The sequence below is a fragment of the Aptenodytes patagonicus genome, chromosome 19, assembly GCF_965638725.1.
Source record: "Aptenodytes patagonicus chromosome 19, bAptPat1.pri.cur, whole genome shotgun sequence".
NCBI classification, from domain to species: Eukaryota; Metazoa; Chordata; class Aves; order Sphenisciformes; family Spheniscidae; genus Aptenodytes; species Aptenodytes patagonicus.
In genome coordinates, this window is record NC_134967.1 from 6072931 (window position 1) to 6093885 (window position 20955).

Sequence of the window (20955 nt, forward strand, 5' to 3'; positions counted from 1 at the left end):
CACCAGGAGATGTGTGCTGATAATTCAGGCTCTATTCCCCGACGCTCAGAGCTGCTTAGCAAACAGCTGCAGACTGGCAGCGTGCTTAACCAGGGCTGCTGTTATTTACTGTGAGCTCCCAATGGCAATTTGGCATCATGCCGGGGGCTCTGGGTGGTTGTGAGTGCTTATTCCCGAAAAGCTTTGTACCTAAACCTATATGCTGGAGCGCTCAAAGCTGCTACTGGATGTGGGTGTCCAGTCCTGTTAATTTTAATAGGGCTTGGCCTTCCAGATGCCTTGGAAAATCTCAGCTGCGATAAATAAAAGCCTGGGGTGATGAATGTAGATCCGTCACGTGGGATTCTTAGAGGACAGATAAAAATTACCTACGGAGCAGGGAAGCTGAGTTACGAGGAACTGTGTGTGCAGCAGAGCTCAGCTGAGGGCACAGGGGATGTGATAGCTGGGCATGGAAAGGACCGACAGCACTGGTCCTTAACGGGGAGGAGTTGATTGGGACACCACTGAAGCTAAGTACTGGGGGAGCAATACCACAGATCTCTAAAGCTTGGGAGCAATCTTTGGGGGGCATGCCATCACGAGGGGAGTTGGTTGCTACCAGTACAAGTGTCTGGGAGGTGGCGATGGGATAACTGCACAGGAGCATGAGCCCAGAGGAGAGAGTGAGCTTCTTTCTGCCATTTCACAAGAGCCCTCTTTGCTTGTACGGGTAGGAAAGTGTTCACAGGCTCATGTCAGGCCTTTATCTGCTCTCTGTCCTCCTGTTCCCTCCTCTACTTCATCCCCTCTTCCTTTCTCTATTCCCCCCGCCCCGGCTCTTGCAGCTATCAGGTACTTCATCCCCAGCTTTGGTGGCAAGTCCTACCTGGCCTTCAAGATGATGAAGGCATACCACACCGTGCGCATCGCCATGGAGTTCAGGACTGTGGAGCTCAGCGGGCTGCTGCTCTACAACGGGCAGAACCGCGGCAAAGACTTCATTTCCCTGGCGCTGGTTGGCGGCTTCGTGGAGCTCAGGTGGGTGCCCTTCCCCTCAGCCCTGTGCGGTGTGGAGGAAGCGGAGCAGCCGCTCTTGCCGGAATGGTCCTTGCAGGACACCAGGAGGATGCTGGGCTCGAACTTGCAGGCTACGAAACAGCAGCATCAAATGGACAAGAGGAGGAGCTTTTTTTTCCAATGTAATAGGAATACTAAGGCGACTCGTTCCCTGTGGCACTTTTCAACACGGTTAATTCACTTATTGCAGTTTGAATTTTGAAAAGCGAAAAGGTGTGGGAGGTTGACTTGTGGGAGCAAGTGAGAGGTCTTGTTTTTGTACTGGAAAAATAAATGCAGGGGGAAAAAGAAAGGGAGAAAGGCCCCAGAAATCTGAGCTGAAATGATTTTTCCAGTTCCAAAAGCCAAAGGTGCAGATTTGGAATGAGGTAAGGTGGCGGGCAGACCTCCGGAGACTGCAAAGTCCGGACGAGTTCTCAGGCAGTCAGTCCCAGTGCTCAGTGAGGGACGGCTATATGCTCTTGAGTGCAGCCTGGTCCAGAGGTGGGGAGGGAGGGGGGCTCCCAAGTGCTCCCAGCTTCTCCCTGGGATGCAGCAGCCCCTGTGCCACGGTGCAGATGTCACCTTTCTGCAGGGTGGCACAGACAGAGGCCTTCCCCCTCTTCTGCTCCAGGTTTAACACCGGTTCCGGCACGGGCATCATCACCAGCAAGGTCCGCATTGAGCCTGGCAAGTGGCACCAGTTAGTGGTGAACCGCAACCGCCGCAGTGGCATGCTGTCTGTTGACGGGGAGCCCCACGTCAGCGGGGAGAGCCCGACGGGCACCGACGGGCTCAACCTCGACACAGACCTGTTCATCGGGGGAGCGCCTGAGGACCAAATGGCTGTGTGAGTGAGAGCGCTGGACCGCTGCCGTGGGCGTCGCAGCATCTGCTGCTGCCGCGGCCAGAGCATCCATGGTGGCTGCAGCCCTCTGCCTGCTAGCGGGCTCCAGGTGGTGGCTGGGGGAGCGTTGTGGAGCGGAGCTTCTCTGGGCCTGGGGGGGGTGTCTCTTAATGCCCTTGCTGGGGAGCACAGCCTGACCCAGATGCTTGGAGGACCTCTGCATTCTTGTCCTCGGGGACAAAACCCCCGCCCACTTTGTCCTCTGTCCCCTCAGGGTGGCAGATCGTACTGCGGCTACAACCGGCCTGAAGGGCTGCATCCGCCTCCTGGACGTGAACAACCAGATGTATGACCTGCGGGAGAAAGGCAGTGATGTGCTGTATGGCAGCGGGGTGGGCGAGTGCGGCAACGACCCCTGTCACCCCAACCCCTGCCACCATGGTGGCATCTGCCACGTCAAGGAGGCAGAGATGTTCCACTGCGAGTGTCTCTACAACTACACCGGTACGGGGAGGAGGCTGCAGACAGCGCATTGCTGGGGCTCCTGATCCCGCTGGCTGACCCTGAGGGATCCCAGAGCCTCTGGGGCTCACGTTGTGAGCTACGGCGGGGAGGATGTGGTGTGGAGTGTCAGCAGTGGGTTAGAGGGAGAAGTGTAGGATGAAGCCGCATCCAGTGAAGACCATAAATTTAGGATGTAGACGTATTCATATGCACGAGGCAAGGGCTGGGATCTGTCTGTTCTCATGCACAAAAAAAATTTCCCCTTGCATTTTAGGGGCAGCGCAAAGCATAGTCTGGCAAGGGTATCATCTACCATTTGCAGGGTCCACTGCGGGGGGCTTCTTGGGTCGCGGGAACCCAGCCTGAGACAGGAGAAAAAGGCTGGCAGGGCCATCAGGAGACATCAGAGACATTTGTCTCTGGCCAAATCGTGCCTGATGGCTCTTGGTTTGAGATACTGATGTGACAGGCTGCTTTTTCTGCTGCAGGCCCAACGTGTGCCGACGAGAGGAATCCCTGCGACCCTACGCCCTGCCACGTCTCTGCCACCTGCCTGGTGCTGCCAGAGGGAGGTGCCTTGTGCACCTGTCCCATGGGCCGGGAAGGAGTCTTCTGCGAGCTAGGTGGGACGGGAGCTGGCAGAGGAGCGGGTCTGGGGAAGGGGGTGGAACTGAAGGTGCTGATTTCCCCAGCCTGGGTGGCCAGGAGGCCTTGCCTGCTGTGGCTCTGGGGCACTGGCTGAAGCTGCTCTGCCTCCTCTTCCTCACCATTCCCTCGTTTGTGCCCAGTGACAGAGCAGGACCACACCATGCCCTTCCTCCCGGAGTTCAATGGCTTCTCCTACCTGGAGCTGAATGGGCTGCAGACCTTCGTTCCTGACCTGCAGTAAGTGTCAGGGAACAGGAGAGGGGCAAGCGAGCGCATCGCCTGCGTGGCTGATCTGGGGGAGAGAGCTCGCGCTCTGAGCCTCACCTGTCACACGCTGGCTCTCACCCTAGAGGTATTCCCTTTTGACAGGTTTTGAAGGTTTTGTCCAGAGGGACTGGCATCGCCAGAATCCCTGCAGCCAGACTGAGCCAGCACCGCGCCCCGGGTGCTTGGCATTTGCAAATAGGCACCACGGAGCAGCATCCTGAACGTGGCAGATGTATCTCTCACCTGACAAGGGTGCCTTACAGGAGTGGCATCTCTCTGCCGTACCTGTAGTCCCAGGCAGGCAGAGGTCTTCCAAGGGCTCAGCACACGGGGGCAGAGGAAGAGAGCGTGTGGGCAGCTGGATTGGAGGGTATCCATAATCCTTCTCTCCTCAGGGACAAAATGTCCATGGAAGTTGTGTTCCTGGCCAAGAAGCCCAGTGGCATGATCTTCTACAATGGCCAGAAGACAGATGGCAAAGGGGACTTTGTCTCTCTGGCCTTACACGATGGCTACCTGGAGTACAGATACGACCTGGGCAAAGGGGCGGCTGTGCTCAGGTAGGGTGGGCTGCGGGCTGGGGAGCTGCTCGTCAGGGTGGTGGTGATGACAGAGGCATGAGGGACAGCGGTGGCTTTCGGCGTCCAGCACTGGCTTTGAGCTCCCCTCCCCAGAAAACCATAAGGAAGCCGGGGGGGGAGCAGGCTTCATACTGGCCTTGGCTGTTTGGAGTAATGGCTGTTGACAGGCTGTCCCTCTGTGGGACAGGGCAGAGCTGGGCCTGCCCCTGGCTTGTGCCTCTTTCCCAGGCTAATGCTGGGCTGTCTGTGCGGCTGTGAGCTCGGGCAGCCCGAGCTGGTCAAGCTGCGGTGGCCTGGGCAGCCCAAGCTGGTCAGGGGATGTTTACACTGCTGTGTTTGCAGGTAGTGATGGCAGAGCTCTCACCCGTGTGTCTTCTCCTCCCTTCTCACCATCAGGAGCAAAGAGCCAGTTCCCCTAAACACCTGGATAAGTGTCTTGTTGGAGAGGAGTGGGCGCAAAGGGGTAATGAGGATCAACAACGGCGAGAGGGTGATGGGAGAGTCACCGGTAAGTTGATGAGCCAAGGAGAGCTCTCTGGGCTTCCAGCCATGCTCCTCTCATGTGAAATGAGCCGAGTAGTTCCCAGACTCAAGGGCTTTTAAGCCCTGTGGTGCATGGCTTTAAGGGTGGAGGAGGAGTGGGCAAGACCTGGGGAGAAAAGGATGCTGCAGGGCAGAGCTTGCCTGCCTCTCTTAGCTGCTCTGCGGCCTGGCCCTGGTGCTGTAGGACAGCAGCTGCACACCTCTTCCAGCTCTTCCTCCCTCCTTGTCCCCCACCACACACAGAGCTGCAGCGCCTTTGCCAGCGACACGCGTGCCCTGATTCTCAGGGCCTTGGTTTCAGGGATGTGCTCAGTCAACTGAGCCCCCCTCACACACATGCATGCACGCACCCTCCTCCCCCTTTTTTTGCAGGTCCTCGACTGTCCCGGTATTGGGGCAGGTACGCAAGGCACCCCTGCAGCCTGTGCTGCCACGGTGTTGGGCCGGTGTGGGTTTCAGCCTGTGCCCTTGATGCTGGGCTGAAGAGCCCTCCGCAGTGCTGGCTGTGCAGAGAGCTCGGCCGGGAGGAAGTCACGGAGCAGTAAAAGCCCCGTTGCGCTGTTGCTGCTGAATCCATTAGTGCCTTCTCTCCTCTGTTTCCAAGCTGGCAGCTTACCTCTCTGACTTCTCCCTGTGCCCTGTCCCCTCTGCACTTCTGTCTTTGCACAAACAGCGGTTCCCTGGGGTTTCGTGGCAGGGCCACTGGCCTTTCTTTCATCCGCCTTTCCAGCGGGGAAGCTGATAATGCAGGAAAAGCCCCAATTGCTGCTGAACTTATCCTTAAGATCCACCTAGAAGGGCAGCATCAAGCTTACGCAGCATTCCTGCAAAAGAAGGGATTTCTTCCTCCCCTCGCTCTCATCTTTTCAAGCTTCTCTCCAAGCGAAGGTTACCCCTGGTTGGCAGGGTGGCAGCGACCCCTCCTGTTGCCTTCTGCAGCTCCCCTTCCCCGGCTACCCTGGGCACTGGTGGCAGTGGTGGTCTTGCAGCCCTGCATGTTACGATGTTACCCACTGATCTCCCTTTTCTCTCTCTTTCTCTCTCTCCCTTTGATTTTCATTTGTATTTTTCCCTTCCCTGCTGTCTGGATCCCAGAAATCCCGTAAGGTAAAGATAAGTATGACCCACTGCACCTTCATCTCATCTGCCATTGGCACGTTGTTCTTTTTTGTTTTCCATTCAGATCTCAGTGTTTCACCCACTCCCCTTCCCATCTGACCAAGCAGCTTTAGGATCTCTGTAGATTAGAGACACTTGTTTCCTCTTCCGTCATTAATTTCCAGCCAGTTGTTACATTTTGTTTCAGAAGCATTTCAATTAATCCGGTCATGTTTCTCGTGTTAACTCCACAAAGCATTAGCTAGTGATTCATATAACTGCATCTTTGCCTCGCTGCTGTGCCTCTGGGTCCATCCCAGGTGCACAGGAGGGGACATCGCTCCTGTTGTGTGCCCAGTGAACCACGTGGCTGAAGACTCACCTGGGACTTTCCGTGCTGTGCAGTTGGGGCTGCAGGGTGACAGCAAGGAGGGGGTCTTTATCTTCTAAACAGCCATGTGAGATGCCCGAGAACCTCCTCTAGCCATTTGCCCTAGGGGACCTGTAGCAGCTGGATGAACCCGAGCCGAATGCCTCTGGTATGAGTTTGGGTTTAAACGTTAGCCCTGGTGAAACTGAAGCAACGTTTGTTTACTTGGTTTTGGGGGTCACGCAAAGACGGAGGCCTCCACGCCTGAGGGCGTTAGAACAGCATCTCCCCAAAATTAAATTTACAGGAAATCTTTTCTTTGTGTGCCTGCTGGCAGGCAAAACCTTGCAGCTTGGCATGAGGAGGTTTGCTGGAGGCCCCTTTCTCCCAGCGCCCTTTTACACAGCCTGGTTTGGTGCCAGGTACGTGGAGCTCATCCGCTCCCTGTGCTTGGCGGCAGCTGACCCCGGCAGTGCCGTGGCTGGTGGCCGGCTGCAGGTCCCGGCGGGCCGGGCAGGGAGGCAGAGGGCTGCAGGGCATTTGGGGCAGCCGGGCTGGGGCAGGAGCAGCACAGGGAACAGAGGAGAAGGTGGGGACCGGCTCCCAAGTGGGATGCCGAGCCCAGCCCACCTTGCCCTGCCCAGCCCACCTCCTGCCTGCCTGCCCTAGGGCAGGGCTGTCCTGCTCACTCGGCCGCAGCAGAGGCTGTGCCGGGCCCCTGGCATGCTTTCCGAGGGGCTTTTCTGCTCCGCAGAGGTGGCTGGCGGTGCCCCGCACCAACCCTGCCCCAGGACACAGCCCATGCCTTGAGGGAGGAAGGCAGGGAGTGGGGGAGCGTGGGGGACAGGAGGGTGTTTGCTTTCTTTCCCACCAGCCCGGCTTCTGGTTGTGCATGGGTGCCTGGTCTGCCTGCAGTGCTGCCCTGCTCGCAGCCTCCTTCAGTCCCCACGGAGCTGGGCCACGTGCCCAGCTTGCAGCTTAGGGATAGCCTGACATCTTCTCCACCTCACCTTCTCCCCTCTCCTCCCCAGGTGCCTCACACCTTCCTGAACCTGAAGGAGCCGTTTTATGTGGGGGGAGCCCCTGATTTCAGCAAGCTAGCTCGAGCAGCCGCCATCTCCACCAGCTTCAACGGAGCTGTGCAGAGGGTAAGGCCCTACTGGGCAGCCTGGGGCAGGTGTCTGGCTGGGAGACGCGCCATCTGCACTGGCATTGCTGGAGGAGAGCGAGGACGAGCCTGGGAGCGGGCTGCCCCGGCACGTGGGTCCATGTGCACGGGGGGCATACCCAGTTGAAAAGTGGCAGCAGCGGGTGGCAGAAGCGGAGGGTGGGGGTGCATCACAGGAACACGTGGGGCTTGGGGCTGCATTCCTATCTCCCCCTTCCCCCCGAGGCTGTTGGCCTCTGTCTTCCCGCTGGCCCCGCAGAGAGGTGGGGTGGTGAAGGCTGACTCTTGTGCTTCTTCTTGCTTGCATCTGTCAGATCTCCATCAAGGGGGTGCCTGTGCTGAAGGAGCAGAACATTCGCAGCGCCATTGAGATCTCCCCCTTCCGAGGCCACCCCTGTACCCAGAAACCCAATCCCTGCCAGAACGGAGGCACTTGCAGCCCCCGGCTAGAGAGCTACGAGTGTGCCTGCCAGAGGGGCTTCTCCGGGGCTCACTGTGAGAAAGGTGAGACTGCCAGGGTAGGGCTGGATGTGGACCCTCACCCACTAGTCAGGCACGTCAATGAAACCGCTTTGATGATTAGCTGGTAGCAGCAGGACAGTGCACCGCTTAGGCCAAGCCTGAGGTCTTGCCCCTGTTTTGGCAGCTGGGAGGGATCCAGGGGAAACAAGCTGTGGCATTTGCAGGCTGGCACTGTTGTGCAGCTGTGAAGTCGAGGCAATGCCATTTCTCAGAAATGCAGGCATTACACTGCACGTGGAAGGGGAAACGCTGCTGCCCATGGGTAGATCACCCGGCCCTGTCACCTCCTCCTGTCAGTGCACTCTGCCCCTGTCTTGTGTTGCTATGCTCACTTGAAGCAGCCTGGGGCAGGGAAACATGGTTTGGTGCCGTAGCAGATCAGTGTTTCTTTCCTGCTACCTCCCTGAGATTAGCACTTGGGCCATCACCATGTCCAGGTTTCTCCCCAGCTTCAGCGAGGAAGCCAACAAGGCTGCAGGTTTCATGACAGTTGGCCGCAAAACAGGGAGATGGTCCAAACTCAGGGGCTTTAAAGCCACAGTGAAACTTTCCAGGGGCTTGCTTAGAGTGCCACAGTGCTGACATGCCCCAAGGGATAGCAGGTTTGTGCATGCCTTCCTCCTGTTACGAATGCTTAGTGTAAAGGGGGATTTTCCTAGTCTCCAAGGATGGACAGGCCATGCTACGTTGCCTGACAGCTCTTCTTTTTCCCACCTCCAGTGATCATCGAGAAGGCTGCTGGAGATGCAGAGGCCATTGCTTTTGATGGTAGGACATATATGGAGTACCACAATGCCGTGACAAAGAGGTAACTTGGCTGCTGAGCTGAACCAAGATCAAAACAAGGGGTTAGGGCTGTTAGCAGGAGGAAGAGGTAGGGTCGAAGGAGTCCAAGTGCAGTGCTCAAAGAGGGGCAAGCCAAACTGGGGCCGTGAGCACTCGCTTCCAGCCCTTACCTCTAATGCTGCCTTGTTGGCAGAGGGCTTTCCCCATAACAGCAGTGCCTGGCCAACTTCAGGTCTGGATGTTCTCATTCTGCAGCATGTGGGCCACCTTCTGGGTTAGCATAGTCTGGTTTGGGAGTGGGATGAAGCTGGCTGAGTGTGCCTGATGAAGATGGTTATTGTGGCCTGTGCCCTGCTCCTGGTCGGTGCCTTTCTTTGCCCACATGCTCAGGAATGGGTCGTGGGCTGGGTGAGCTGTGCTGAGGGAAGAGGTACCTCTGCCTGTGGTTTAATTCATGCCTGTTTGCCAGCTCCTTTGTCTCCCTGGCTCTTTGTGCAGCAAGGGTCGGTTCTGCCAGCAGGGACGGGCTGTCGCTGCTGTGGGACCTGGCTAGCCTTCTCCAGCGTCTGCTTGACCCTGACCCCATGGGCTAGGAGTACATGTTTGGACCCTGTGGTCTCTGTGGCTGTACTGGTCCCTGGGGCTTCTCTTTCAAGATAAGCAGAGCCCGGTACACAGCTGCTGACTGAGGTCCTCTTCAGCCTCTGGGCTGGATATTTCTCCTACAGGAGACTCTCGGTCCACTGCGGTCTGGCTCAGTACCCTCCCTCCGCACTGTGCTCCTACAGCCCCCGTGGTTTCTACAGCCCCTGTGGTTAATTCCCAGCTCCACGGCACTGGGACAGGGTATTGGATAAGGCTCTGTCCATCTGCCTCTTACACCCTCAGATTCCCTGCTGCCCTAACACCCTGCCTGGGAAGGGTGTCTGCGTTGAGCTGTTGTTTGTCAGTCTCTGTCTGTCCGTCTCTTCTCAATGTCCTTGTTTCTTTGTTTTCAAGCCACCTGACCAATGAGATCCCCGCGTAAGTACAGTCCTCCCTGCTACCCAGCTCCTCCCTGCAGCCATCTGCCCTCCACCACGTCTCCCATTGCCACCCTGACCGCCAGCCCACCTGCAGGGGAGCGCAGGGCAGGTGTGGGAGGAGGAGTACGGGCCCTCTCCCAGGGGTCTGCCATGGGCAGGCGTTCCCATGTCAGGGTGAGGAGGACTCAGGTACTGACCGCAGCTCTGGCGGCGGTACAGGGGCCCGAACATAGCCAAGATGCAGCAGGAGCTACGCTACCTGGCACTGCTGCAGTCAGACGTTGTCCCAGCAGCATGCTGCAACTTAGCCTTAGTTTAAGCGGATGAGCACAGGGGAAAGAAGTTCTTGTGACTTACCTCTTCTGTCGGTAGCAAAGGCATTGGTGATGGAAATAAGGGGTGCTGATCCTGCCCTGATTTTTCCAGCACGAATGTGGCATTGCTGCCGTAGTGAAGAGGCCAGGAGAATGTTCCCCGGTCAGGGGTGCGTGGCCTGGGCAACCCCTCGCAACGTGCAGTGTGACCAGGGGGGCAGAAGGTGGTCCTGGGCAGGCGCGTGGGGAGAAGGGCTTCTTCCCTAGGGTGGGCTTGACAGCTGTTGATTTGCTGTCTGTCTGTCTCGCTGAGCGGCAGGAGTGGAAGAGAAGCACTGGTTCATGCAGCTGTATTCCCCACTGTGTGGTGGAGAGTTTGAGTGATACCTGCCTGTCACATCCCCATTTCACCTCATTTTCTACAAGCTGGGGTCAGACAGAGGCTCGGGAGGCTGAGTTGCGTGCATGCGTGCGTGTCAACACCTGGGGAGCCACAGACCCCATCACCTGCATGTTCACAACGGTTTGGGAGGTGCTCGGGTGTTTTGGAAAGGGCTTTTTAGGAGCCAAGCATCCTCCTAAGCTAGACGGTGCCCTACAGCAACGAGAGGCATGTAGTGGCCTGCACGACAGCTCTGCCACGTGGCAGAGTGCCCAGCTGTCCCTCTGCACAGACATGAGCCACTTCCCTGCAGATGAGCAGAAAGCTGCTACCTTTGTGTCCTGCCTCTCCCAGTGCTCTGCAAAGGGAAGGTCACCGTTCCCAGCCTTCTCCCTGCCTGAGCCAGCCTATTTTGGCTGTGCATGCCCCATCCTGCAAGGGAGCTTAGCACTTCTCCCCAGCTCCCTCTGCTGGGATTTGGCAGCGGCACTCACTAGCCCCGCCAGGGCTGAAGGACCCGTTGGGCTGTCCATAAAAAGTAGTTTCTTCTGCCTCCAGGCAGATACCGGGGTGTGCCTTGGGCAGGACTAACACTCCAATTGCTTCTCTGGGCTCTGCTGGCCATGACATGCCCGTACTTTTTTTTTTTTTGAACGTCCATTTTTATATATACTTCTAGTTAGAGCTGATTGTAATGCCGGGCCTGTAGCCCCTAACGCTTGCAGGCAGTGCCAGCAGGACAGCTGTAGTCCTGGGTTTCCCCCTCTCCATGCACGCCCTGCTGCCCAAGTGCCCCAAGCCTGACTCAGAGGCCTTACGTGACAATTCAGCTATCTGGCTAGATGGGAGCCCATTCCGCGGCATCCCAAAGAACCAGCCTGAGACCTGCCTGCAGGTCTGCCCAGGAAGGGGTCCTCACGCAGGGCCATGGACCAAAAGCTCCTTTCCCCCAGCAGTGCTGCCCTCTGTCCTGTCCTGTCCTGGGATACGCATCCCAGCAGGGCAGCGTGGGTGATTAGCAGGAACACTGATAGTCCTGACGCAGGAGAGCATTGCAGAGGCCCTGCACCGCTGGGACAGGGCTGTATTCGCTCGTCGGCATTATTATGCTCACCCTGGCTAAGCAACAACTTGCCAACTTGTCTCGCTGGCTTGAGGAAACTCAGCCCCAAGGACAGTGGCTGAGGCTTCCCGCTCACGCTGGGTGGTTTTCTCAGCTTGGGCACTGCGTAGGGTGAAGAGCTTTTGCTGTTGAGCAGGGCTGTTCCCCGTCCGTGAGCGGGGTGGGAGGGAAGGGTCTCCTCCGCTGTCCTGCGCTTATCGCATGCTCCCCTTTCTTCCCGCATCTAAGTCCCGAAGCGCTGGACTATCCTGCGGAGCCCAGGTGAGTCTGTGCCAGGCTTTCAACTCTTGTGTCTCGTGCTCTGCTGTTGCTGCCTCAGCATGTCGCTGTCTCTGTGCGTGTTCTGTGTGTCCGTGCCCTTGGCTTTTTATTTATAAGGGATACAGCTCTGCAGATGATGAGAGTAAACACGAAGGAAGCCCTGTCCTTCCAGCATAGGAACAGCAGCTCCTATGCAGCTCCAGCTCTGGCCCTCACTCCTGGGGGACCTAGACAGCAAATAGCCACTGGTTGAGGGGAGAGGCTGAGTTACCTTGACAGTACAGCCCTCATCAAGCCCTTTGGACGCAGTGTCCCTTGGGAATAAAAAGCTGTCTGTGTTGCCCATGTTGTCTGGTCTATGTGTGCACATGTGTCAGCAGTGTGTCTCAGAGCATCCCAGGAGAGTGGATGGCGACTCCATATGGCAATGTCACCTCTTGCCAAGAGCCTTTTGCCTGTTCCAAAAGGGACGGAGCAAAGACGGGGATGCCAATGTGGGGGAAATCCTGTCCTTCCTTCATTCCTCCCTTGGGAAAAGACTCCGCATCTAGGATAAAGAAGGCTTTCTGCCTCTGTGGACGGTCTCCATCCCCTTCAAACTGCAGGGTGCTCATCGCCTCGCAGTCCCCAGCCTCAGGTTCCCACTGAGCTTTGGTCAAGCAGAGGCAGCGGTGTAGAGCAAATGTCTCCAAGGCTGATGGCTGTGTGGTGATGGCACTGGGGAGCGGTGGTCCCCAGGCACCCCGGCTCTGCTTGCACCTTGGACGCCTGCAAGCGTCCTGGTGAAATGGTGTCGACCCCAGCTCAGCTGCTGCCCACAGCTCTCCCGATCTGGCCAACAGAGTCCTCTCTGTTCTGACCTCTCCCAAATCAAAGGCAGCTCTGTGGGGAAAACCCTCCTGCTGGCCGGATCGGGGCCAGCCCGGTACTGTTCACCAGCCCATGTAACAGACCTCTTCCTTCAGCCCCTGCGTGTGGGGAGGCAAAACCAAGACTTTTGTGTCACAGCTTGCAGGGGTTGATGTGTCTGAACTTTGTGTTCCATGGAGGGCAAAAGCAAGGGGCAGTAGCCCCAGGCTGTGTCTTTGGAGGTTCAAGTGGGATGTTGGGGAAAACACTTCATCCCCAGGAGAACTGTGCAGCCCCAGCTCAGGTCAGCAGGAAGATGGAGAAGCTCCATTCTTGTGTCCCCAAGCTCAGCTGGGCAGAGCCAGCTGGCTGTGGTCCTACTCTGAGTGGGAGCTGGCTAAGAGACATTCAGAGAGCCATTTCTTTGATCCTGTGGCCTGGTTCAGAGCTTTCCATCTGCTCCCCCCGCCATGCACCAGGCCTTCTGAGCAGGCCTGGGATATTGCAAAGGCTGCGACCCCTCAAGCGCAACAGGTAGGGACTGAGACCCCATGCACAGCCTGATGCCAAAGGTCGGTTGAAGGTTATCCTCAGCAGGTGAGCTAGTTGGCTGGGAACAGAGAAGGCTGCTCCGAGGAGCTGACTGGCTGCCTGTTGCTTTTGTAGCCGTGTTTTTAACTCTGCTCTGTCTTCTCCCCTGCTCCCATCTCCCCGTGCAGCGAGAAGGCCTTGCAGTCGAACCACTTTGAACTAAGCATCAAAACAGAAGCCACTCAGGGGCTGATCCTGTGGAGTGGGAAAGGGCTGGAGCGATCAGACTACATTGCCCTCGCCATAGTGGATGGCTTCGTACAAATGACCTACGACCTCGGCTCCAAGCCAGTTGTCCTACGATCCACGGTCCCAGTCAACACCAACCAGTGGATTCATATCAAAGCATACAGGTGTGAAGGCTAGGAGGAGGGGAGAGCAGGACCGTGGCAGATTGCTCTGGGATGGGCAAGCTGTGAACTAGGGAGCCTGAGTCATGGCCGTGACTCCATGCCCTGTGATCCCCGAGGGTCACTCCTCTTCTTGGATAATAATAGAGGAGAGGCATGTGGGCAGTGCCGTGTTGGAGGGGTGCGTGTTGTGACACGCCTGGAAATGTCAAAGGGGCAGGCTCAAGGAGGTACGAAAGGTTCGTGCCTTTTATTTTAGCTGGCTGAGGGTTTGACATTCTGTTCGTGTTGAGCCCGAGCCGTCCCTTTTATTTTTATTGGTGGTGTGGGAGTGGTGAGCGGATCATGCGGCTGGCATGCCAGGGATTTCTGCTGATGGGTCTGGAGGGCGCGGGAGGAAGCTGTGGTCGCTGGCAGGGCTGACGGCGGGGCTGCGGGATGCCCAGGGGATGCTGGAGGGGAGCGCTTGCTGCCGGCTGTGTGGCGCTCCCCGGGGAAGGGGTTGCACCGAGGGCTGCTCTGTGCTACGCAGCCTGAGGGAGAGCTCTGCTCCCCACTCCTCTCCAGGTGGAGAAGGGCTGACGGTGCCCAGTGCCTGGATTTAGCGTAAAGCAGAGCGCAGCTGTGGGTTTTTCCTCTTAAGGTTGCTAATCATCTTCTGTTTCTTCTTCTCTCCCTCCGGGAGCAGGGTACAGAGAGAAGGTTCCCTTCAAGTCGGCAACGAAGCCCCCATTGCTGGCTCTTCCCCGCTTGGTGCAACACAGCTAGATACAGATGGGGCCCTGTGGCTGGGTAAGTCGGTGTGGAAAGGGTGAACCTCCCCTGCGCCCCTTGCTGAGGGGCTCGGAGCCGGAGCTGGGACGTTGATGCTCCCTCACTTGTTTCAATGGGACGCCTTTGCCTCCCAAGGGGCTTTGACAAGTTTGACCTAAGAAGTCCCCGGCTTGTTCTCTGCCTACTAGGGCAGGATGCTGGTGACAGCTGAGGGATGAAGGGTTGGCTTTACCAAATGCCAGTCTTTTCCATGTCACCATGTCCCCCGAAGAGAACCGTTAGCTGGCCTGCAGCTCTGGATCCCCTGCTGCCGATGGCATGGAGCACCCTCTCTCTCTTCAAACTGGGAGTGCTCCCACCTGCCAAATTCCCTCACGTGTGGAAGCCTCCGCTAGTTCACGAGCCTCCCAAATGTCACTTGCTTGGGTAACTCTGGTTCCCAAAGGTGAAATGGCTGAATTGAGAGACGGGTACTTCTGTCTGGAAGTATGTAAATACCCAGATTTTAAACGTTGCTTTTATTTGCGTAACAGAATAAGCAGACATGCCAGAATGTGCTCCTGTGTGCAGCAGAGTCAGTTCCATTTGTGTTGACCTAAGTATTTTGATCCTGCAAACAGAGTTTGGCCCATTGCATCTATCTCACACTGCCTGCGGCAGATCTGTCCGCACAGACAGAGGCTGGATGTGTCCTGCAACAGCTCGAATCGGCAAAAAATCCACCCGCAAGTGTAGGATAATTGTGTTTAAATACTAATCTGGGCTAAGAGGATAGTAAAGTCCTTTTTGGAGCCTGAAGGGATGAAAGAAGGATGCCCAGTGATAGGGGATGCTGCAGGTCCTGGGCTTCGTTTGTCTCTTGAGGAACTTGCATGACGTGACTCAGCTCTCCATCTGTAAGTTTAGGACTGGGCTTCTCCTCAGGCAGGTGCTGTAGCAGTCCTAGCGTTCAGGATTGCAGGCAGGCACAAGGGCCACAGAAATCAATGGACAGAAATGTTCATCTGGGGATTTTGATCATCTGTAATGAAGAAACAGTGAATTAGATTCTCTTCACACTTTTTGGAAGCATCTGTTCTTATCTTCCCGGTCTAAGCCTGTAGTTTCAGGTCTAACCTGACTTACAAAGAGTTCATGTTGAAAAGTGTAGCCTTACCTCTGAAAAGACCGTATCCCAGATGCCATTTCTCGTTCTGAAGTCAACCTAGAAGTTATGAGGAAAGCAGAATTTTTCCATGAGAAATTTTTGCTTGGCTTCCCCGCTGGCTCTTCCAAAGGTTTTGTTTGCAATCAAGCCTTTCATAATTTCAGGGCCTGGAATGAGCCGTAGTTGACGTTTCAGTAATTGAAATAAAATTCAGTTTGAATTTGGGACCAAGCTCCAAGGAAATGAAGTATTTTAAGTTGGACTGGTATTTTAGAATGCAAATTACTGTTTTAAGTGGCTTCAGGAAACCTGTATGATTGGTTGGAACTGGCATTTCTCTGATCTAAATGAAAATAAATACCGGCCAGGAAAGAGGTTTTTCCCCACTGTTGAGGAGGGCATTCCCAGCAGCGCCTGCACTGCGTGAGTGCGCGATGCTGCCTGGGGCAGGCTGCTGCCTCGCACAGCAGCGTCTCCTTTGTCTTCCCACCCGACCTTCTGTGCTGTCTCTCGCAGGGGGAATGGAGAAGCTGAGCGTGGCTCACAAGCTGCCCAAGGCCTACAGCACTGGCTTTATTGGCTGCATAAGGGACGTGATTGTCGACCGCCAAGAACTGCATCTGGTGGAGGACGCTTTAAACAACCCCACGATATTACACTGCTCAGCCAAATAGACCCCCAGGGACCCTTCCTTCTCCTTCCCTCCCTCCTGCCTATTGCTGTAATTATTTTCTATTTTTGTAAACTTATTGCTTTTTATATTTTGGGGGGAGGGGGGAATGGGAGGGGAGGAAACACCTTTTCTTTTGGGTTATTTGTTCGGTTGCAGTCTATCCAGGTCAGTCAGACTCTAATCAAACAGCAGCAACAAAGAACAAACCTTGAACCAAGTCTCCAAGAAGTGACAGAAGAACTTCCCCACTGCACCTGCATTGTAAATCTTATTCATACTTGAAGCTTCTTTTTGGGTTCTTTTTCCCCCTCCTTACTTGTGTTCTTGGGTTGTTGTTCATGCCCGCGGGGGAAAGGATGCTGGTGCTGGCGAGACGTGTGGCCTTTGTGGATTCACCGCCTTCCCATCTCAGGCCTGGCCCCAAAGCCCCCTCTGCAGTGCTGGCTGAGCAGGGAAGTGGCCATCAGAGAAGCGGGAATTGACACCCTGCTTTGGGGCCTGGCTCTGCCAAACCTTTTCCCGGCCCTGTGTTCACCCTATCTCCCTCCTCCCCCCCCTTCCTCTCACTATAATTTATGTGTGTAAGAATCTCAAGTGCTTTTCTCCTTTATGCTCTGTTAAAATCAGGGATGCCATGCACTGGAAGAGAGACCAAGGTCTGCTCTGAGCAGGCAGAAAAGCATTGCTCTTTGGTTGTCTTATGACTGTTTGCTGGACTGAGAGGTGCTGTGGGGGAAATGTTGATTTCTCTGTTGGCTCTCCTCCTCCTCCTCTTGGACATGTGCAGAAGCAGCTGTGAAACCTCATTTCCACGCTTTGCGTTTATCCAGACATGTCCTAACCACCTGCTTGCCCTGGCTGCTCTTCCCAAGAGCTTCTGTGTACCAAGCGTTGCCCTCCCGTGCACCGGTGAGAACTTGCAGCACGTCTTCAAGAGCTGGAAGTGCTCTCCCTCTTCCAGCGCTGTCAAACGGGCTGCCAGGGCATGGGGACTGGGTCCCTTTTCACTTTAAAAAAAACCTGTTGGATGTGTCCTTCCATGACCCATGTCTGTTTTCCAGCCTCCGGGCATGACTTGCCCTCCGTCTACCATGAGGATGCTTGCAGCTGGCCAGCACGTGAATCTCTGTAGAGCTGGTATTAGAGCCTCTCCCATGAAGAGTAATTGGAGTTTTACCTTTGACTTCAAGTTTTTGCAGTGCCCAGTGCAATGCAGGGTCTTCCATGCCGTGATCAAAGCTCCTCTGGATACTGCCAGCCCAGCAGCAATAGCTGAAATGGGAGTGGGGCGCGAGTCAGCTGTCGAGGCAGTAGCGTTTGGGAGGAGGTTTTTTTTAAGGATTTTCTTCCTCCATGCAAGTCTTGAAAGCAAATACTGCGGTGCCAGTTACAAAGCCAGTATGTGTGTTTCTGAATGAATGTACGTGTGTTTGCGAGTGTCTGTCAACCAGCGCACATTTGCATGCAAACACTGAATCTCCTGTAAGCAGAAGAACAAACGGATTGCAGCTATGAAAGAAACGACCTACTCCATTCAGGTTCCTTCTCCATGGGAAGAATTTACTGATGCTGTCCAGCATCTATGTCCCTTTCCACCACCGGGGCACAACTGTGTCCCTTTCCCACCCTGAGATGGCAGCTGACGTTGCTCTGTGTAAAACCAGCTTTATGGAGCGTAGAGAATTCATCTGAAGGATCGTGCCAGGTATCAAGTGTTACTTAATATCCAGGGTGCCATCATTTTGCAGTTTTACCATAAATTTCTAGCATACCTTGTCGTGTACCTTTACAACGTAGTGCGCCCTTTAAAAGTGTTGTTTCTTGGCACTGTATTTTGAGCCATGAAAAGTCAAATTACTTTTCTCAGGGTGAGCTCTGAACACAGATGTTACAAAGGGGAAGAACGTAGTGTAAAACCATTTGGGTTTCTTTTTTCTTTCTTTTTTTTTTTTTTAATTAAAAAAAAAAAAATCTATGCCTAATCTATTGACATTCCTCTAAAAATCCAGTGGTTAAATATTCCATGGGGGGCTGCACCCTCTGTGGGATGGAGCCTCTGTGTGTGTGTGTGGCTGTGTGTGTGACAATACCACATTTTAAGTGGCTGCTGTATATAAATTGTGGTTCCTGGTGGGGAGTACTGTGACTGTGTTGTGAAAGGGATGGACTGCTGTATTGTGATCGCAAGGTGTAGATAGACGGGGGCTAACTAGGACTGCAGGATGGGGTGGGATGGGAGGGAGGTGCGAGACCCTCGATCTGTGCTTTGAGACCGTGAGTTCTAGCTGGGCCACGCAACTGTGTTGGCTGGGACTGAGGGCTGGATGTGCCAACTCCAGAGGCAGAGGAGCATGCACAGAGGAAGCTGCTAATTTTCTAGAATGCCACTGAAATGAAGCCAGGGTCACTGCAAAAAAAAAAAAAAACAAACAAACCAACTAAACGAAAACTCTGTCTGCTTTTGCTGGGGCTTGGAAATGCCTTAAAACGGGACCTTGCGTCCTCGTTGTCAAGCATCTTGAACCAAGGTCAGATTCAGCAGTGCTCCCTAGGGGCTGTGCACTTAACTTCGGCTTTATTTTTAATAGCATTTATAACATGTATGTACAAAAAAAAAAAAGACATTGAGGTTTGGTTTTTTTTCCTGGGGTTTTTTTTTTTGCTTTTTTTAAAAAAAAAATGTCCATGTGGCTTCATTTATAGGGTAAATTAATGACCATTGTGAACTGCTGTATGAATTCTGAAGGGCAATGCACAGTAGAGGAGCAGCATGATATAACCATTACTAACTTGTGTCTTTCGTCAATCACCATGAAATAAAGTTTGAAAACTATTAAATATGTTTTTAAGGGGCCTATTGCTTTTTTATTCTCTTTGTACTGTGTGCCTCACGCTTCCTCACTGGTGAATATCTGTCTCCTGGGCAGATACTGTGTGAAGTCAAACCAGTATCTCCCTCTCTGTTTCCCTTAGCTCATGCAGGTACCTGCTGTATCTTCTAAATGCAGCCTCTTTATGAATGCCAACCTCAGTCCTATCCCCCCAGTATTTGCAGGAGGAGGACTCCTGCGTGTCTTTACTTCCCCTCCTCTGTGGCCGTCTGATCGCGCTCTGAATGGTTTCACCTATTCAAGTATCCGCTAGCTTTTCCTTCTTTGCCATGCATGCTTTTATCACCTCTTCCTAGGTAGCATTTTCAAAAGAGGCTTCGTATCCCATTGACATCCCGTCATGTCAACAAGACTGAAGTGATGCTTCTGTGGCCTGCTTCTCACTGATGGCAGCAGTTTCCCCTGGGTTTTACCCTCTGTAAGCTGAGGAGCCATGGAAAGCCAGTCGCAAATATGCAAGGATGTGGTTTGAGCTGTACCAGCATCTGAGTTCCTGCTCTGTAACAGGTCTTCCTAATGGGGCCTTTCCACCTGGCCAGAGCCATAGCTCTCTGATCTCTGCAGCTTCATCTTTCTGCAAGAAAAGAAGGTGGGAGGTGGAGAATTTTGTTCAGTCTAGAGCTCGTGTTCATCCAAGTGATGTGAAGTGAGAAAGGAACGTGGGTTTCCTGCCATTTGGGAGGCAGCTAATTTAGCAAACCGAGTCATTCTGATCTCCAGCAGTGATGCGCGTTTGATTGGTGTCTGCACCAGCTCAGTAGGAACCGGCTTTTCAATGGACAATGAGACGCCGAAGACTCACAATGGGGAACAATGAGGCCAGTGTTTGAACAGCCACAGGGGTTGCACAACTCACAACTGGGGCCATGTTTTGCTCGAGATCAGCCTCCTGGTGCAGCGTCTTCTTGACAACGACCTTATTATGCCACAACAGGCATGGACTTGCAAAGTCAGTACCTCTTTCACAGGCGTTTTGCCAGCTTGCTGCAAAGCAGTAGGAGAAAAAGCTATCGTTGTCTTGGCCAGAATGAAAAGCCGAGCTCTGGCAGCTGGATGGGTTTTTTTTTTTTTACTACAGGCTGGAAAAACCCATTGTGAGGGGAAAGAGGAAGGAAAGGAGGACAGGAGCCACACTGGGGGCACGCTTGGGCAGGCAGCAAGCATGAGTCAGGGGAATGGCCTGGCCACGCTTTCTGGCAGCCCTTGCTCCAAGAGCAGCCTGCTCAGTGCTCTCGGGAACACCGTGTGTGCATCAAGCCTGACTGCCCAGCCTGCTCTCACTGGGAGCAAAGGTGTCTTAAAGGAGAGGGCAGCTGGGGTTGGATGGTCTTACGGCATCCTCAGCTTGTTCTGGCACCCCTAGCCTCTGGGAACAGCTAACCCCGACAGGCAGTTGTGAGCATCTCCCATGCCCAGGAGCTTCAGTCCAGGGCTAAAAGCAGCTTACTCCATTCTTCTTAAGCCACTGAGCTGAGGCTTCAGCAGGATGGTGGGGAAGCCGAGGGGGGGACCCGGGGGATGTGAAGGGCAGTGGGTGTGTTGCTTTGGCGATCGTGTGAATGGTCTCGCAGGGGCTTCCCATGGGATTTTGATCTGGTGTATAGCCTTTTACAGCTGCCTGCTTCCTGAGTGCTTAGCTGGTCAGCGTGAAGTGAGAGACCGACTAGCTTGCTTGTTCCTGAGGTTGCTGCTGCTAGCCAGGCTGGCGGGGGCTAGTCCTTCTGGAATATGACAGACCAGTCCTAAGTCTCTGCTGAGTGTTATTTGTGGCCCACATCCCTTTTCCCTGTAGCCTGGGGTAGTGGCTGTTAATGGATCTGGACTCCTCGGCTCCATGGCTGCTTGGCCTCATTTTGCAGCATGTGTGGTGGGGAGCAGGAGCTGTTGATTTCTTTCCCTGCTCTGCTGCTGATGCAGCCTGGGCCTCGGGCTGGTCGCTTCCACTCCCTGCACTGCGCTCTCCTCACCTGCCAAAGCAGCGTAATGATCCATTACGCTGCTCTGTAATGTACCTCTGTGCCTCTGGCTGGGAAAATGTGATTATTCAAAGAGAAAAGGGGCTGCAATGTTTGTGAGTAGACAACTTGGCCCGTGAACGTGGTCTTTCTGGCTCTTCATCAAAGGAGCCTGTCGCAGGGTCTACAGTTCAGGGCTATGTAGATGCCCTGAATTTAAGGGTTTATGGAGCTCCTGTGGCTGTGGC

At 54.6% G+C, this 20955-nt stretch overlaps 1 protein-coding gene across 4 annotated transcripts in view; it reads left to right on the forward strand.

Annotated features, from left to right (window-relative positions):
• AGRN (agrin) overlaps positions 1-18699 on the forward strand; it is a 129154-nt gene extending 110455 nt beyond the window's left edge. For 2 of the 4 annotated variants that reach the window (XM_076355860.1, XM_076355864.1), the window contains 14 exons: positions 828-1020; positions 1673-1888; positions 2160-2389; positions 2878-3012; positions 3178-3274; positions 3700-3864; positions 4282-4393; positions 5524-5535; positions 6928-7044; positions 7379-7568; positions 8307-8394; positions 13046-13270; positions 13956-14059; positions 15705-18699. In XM_076355860.1, the coding sequence (XP_076211975.1) occupies positions 828-1020; positions 1673-1888; positions 2160-2389; positions 2878-3012; positions 3178-3274; positions 3700-3864; positions 4282-4393; positions 5524-5535; positions 6928-7044; positions 7379-7568; positions 8307-8394; positions 13046-13270; positions 13956-14059; positions 15705-15862 (2042 nt within the window). In that variant the 3' untranslated portion in view covers positions 15863-18699. The remainder of the gene's footprint in view (positions 1-827; positions 1021-1672; positions 1889-2159; positions 2390-2877; positions 3013-3177; positions 3275-3699; positions 3865-4281; positions 4394-5523; positions 5536-6927; positions 7045-7378; positions 7569-8306; positions 8395-13045; positions 13271-13955; positions 14060-15704) is intronic. The other 2 variants (XM_076355861.1, XM_076355863.1) reach the window with 1 other exon arrangement.
• Positions 18700-20955: the final 2256 nt, after the last annotated feature.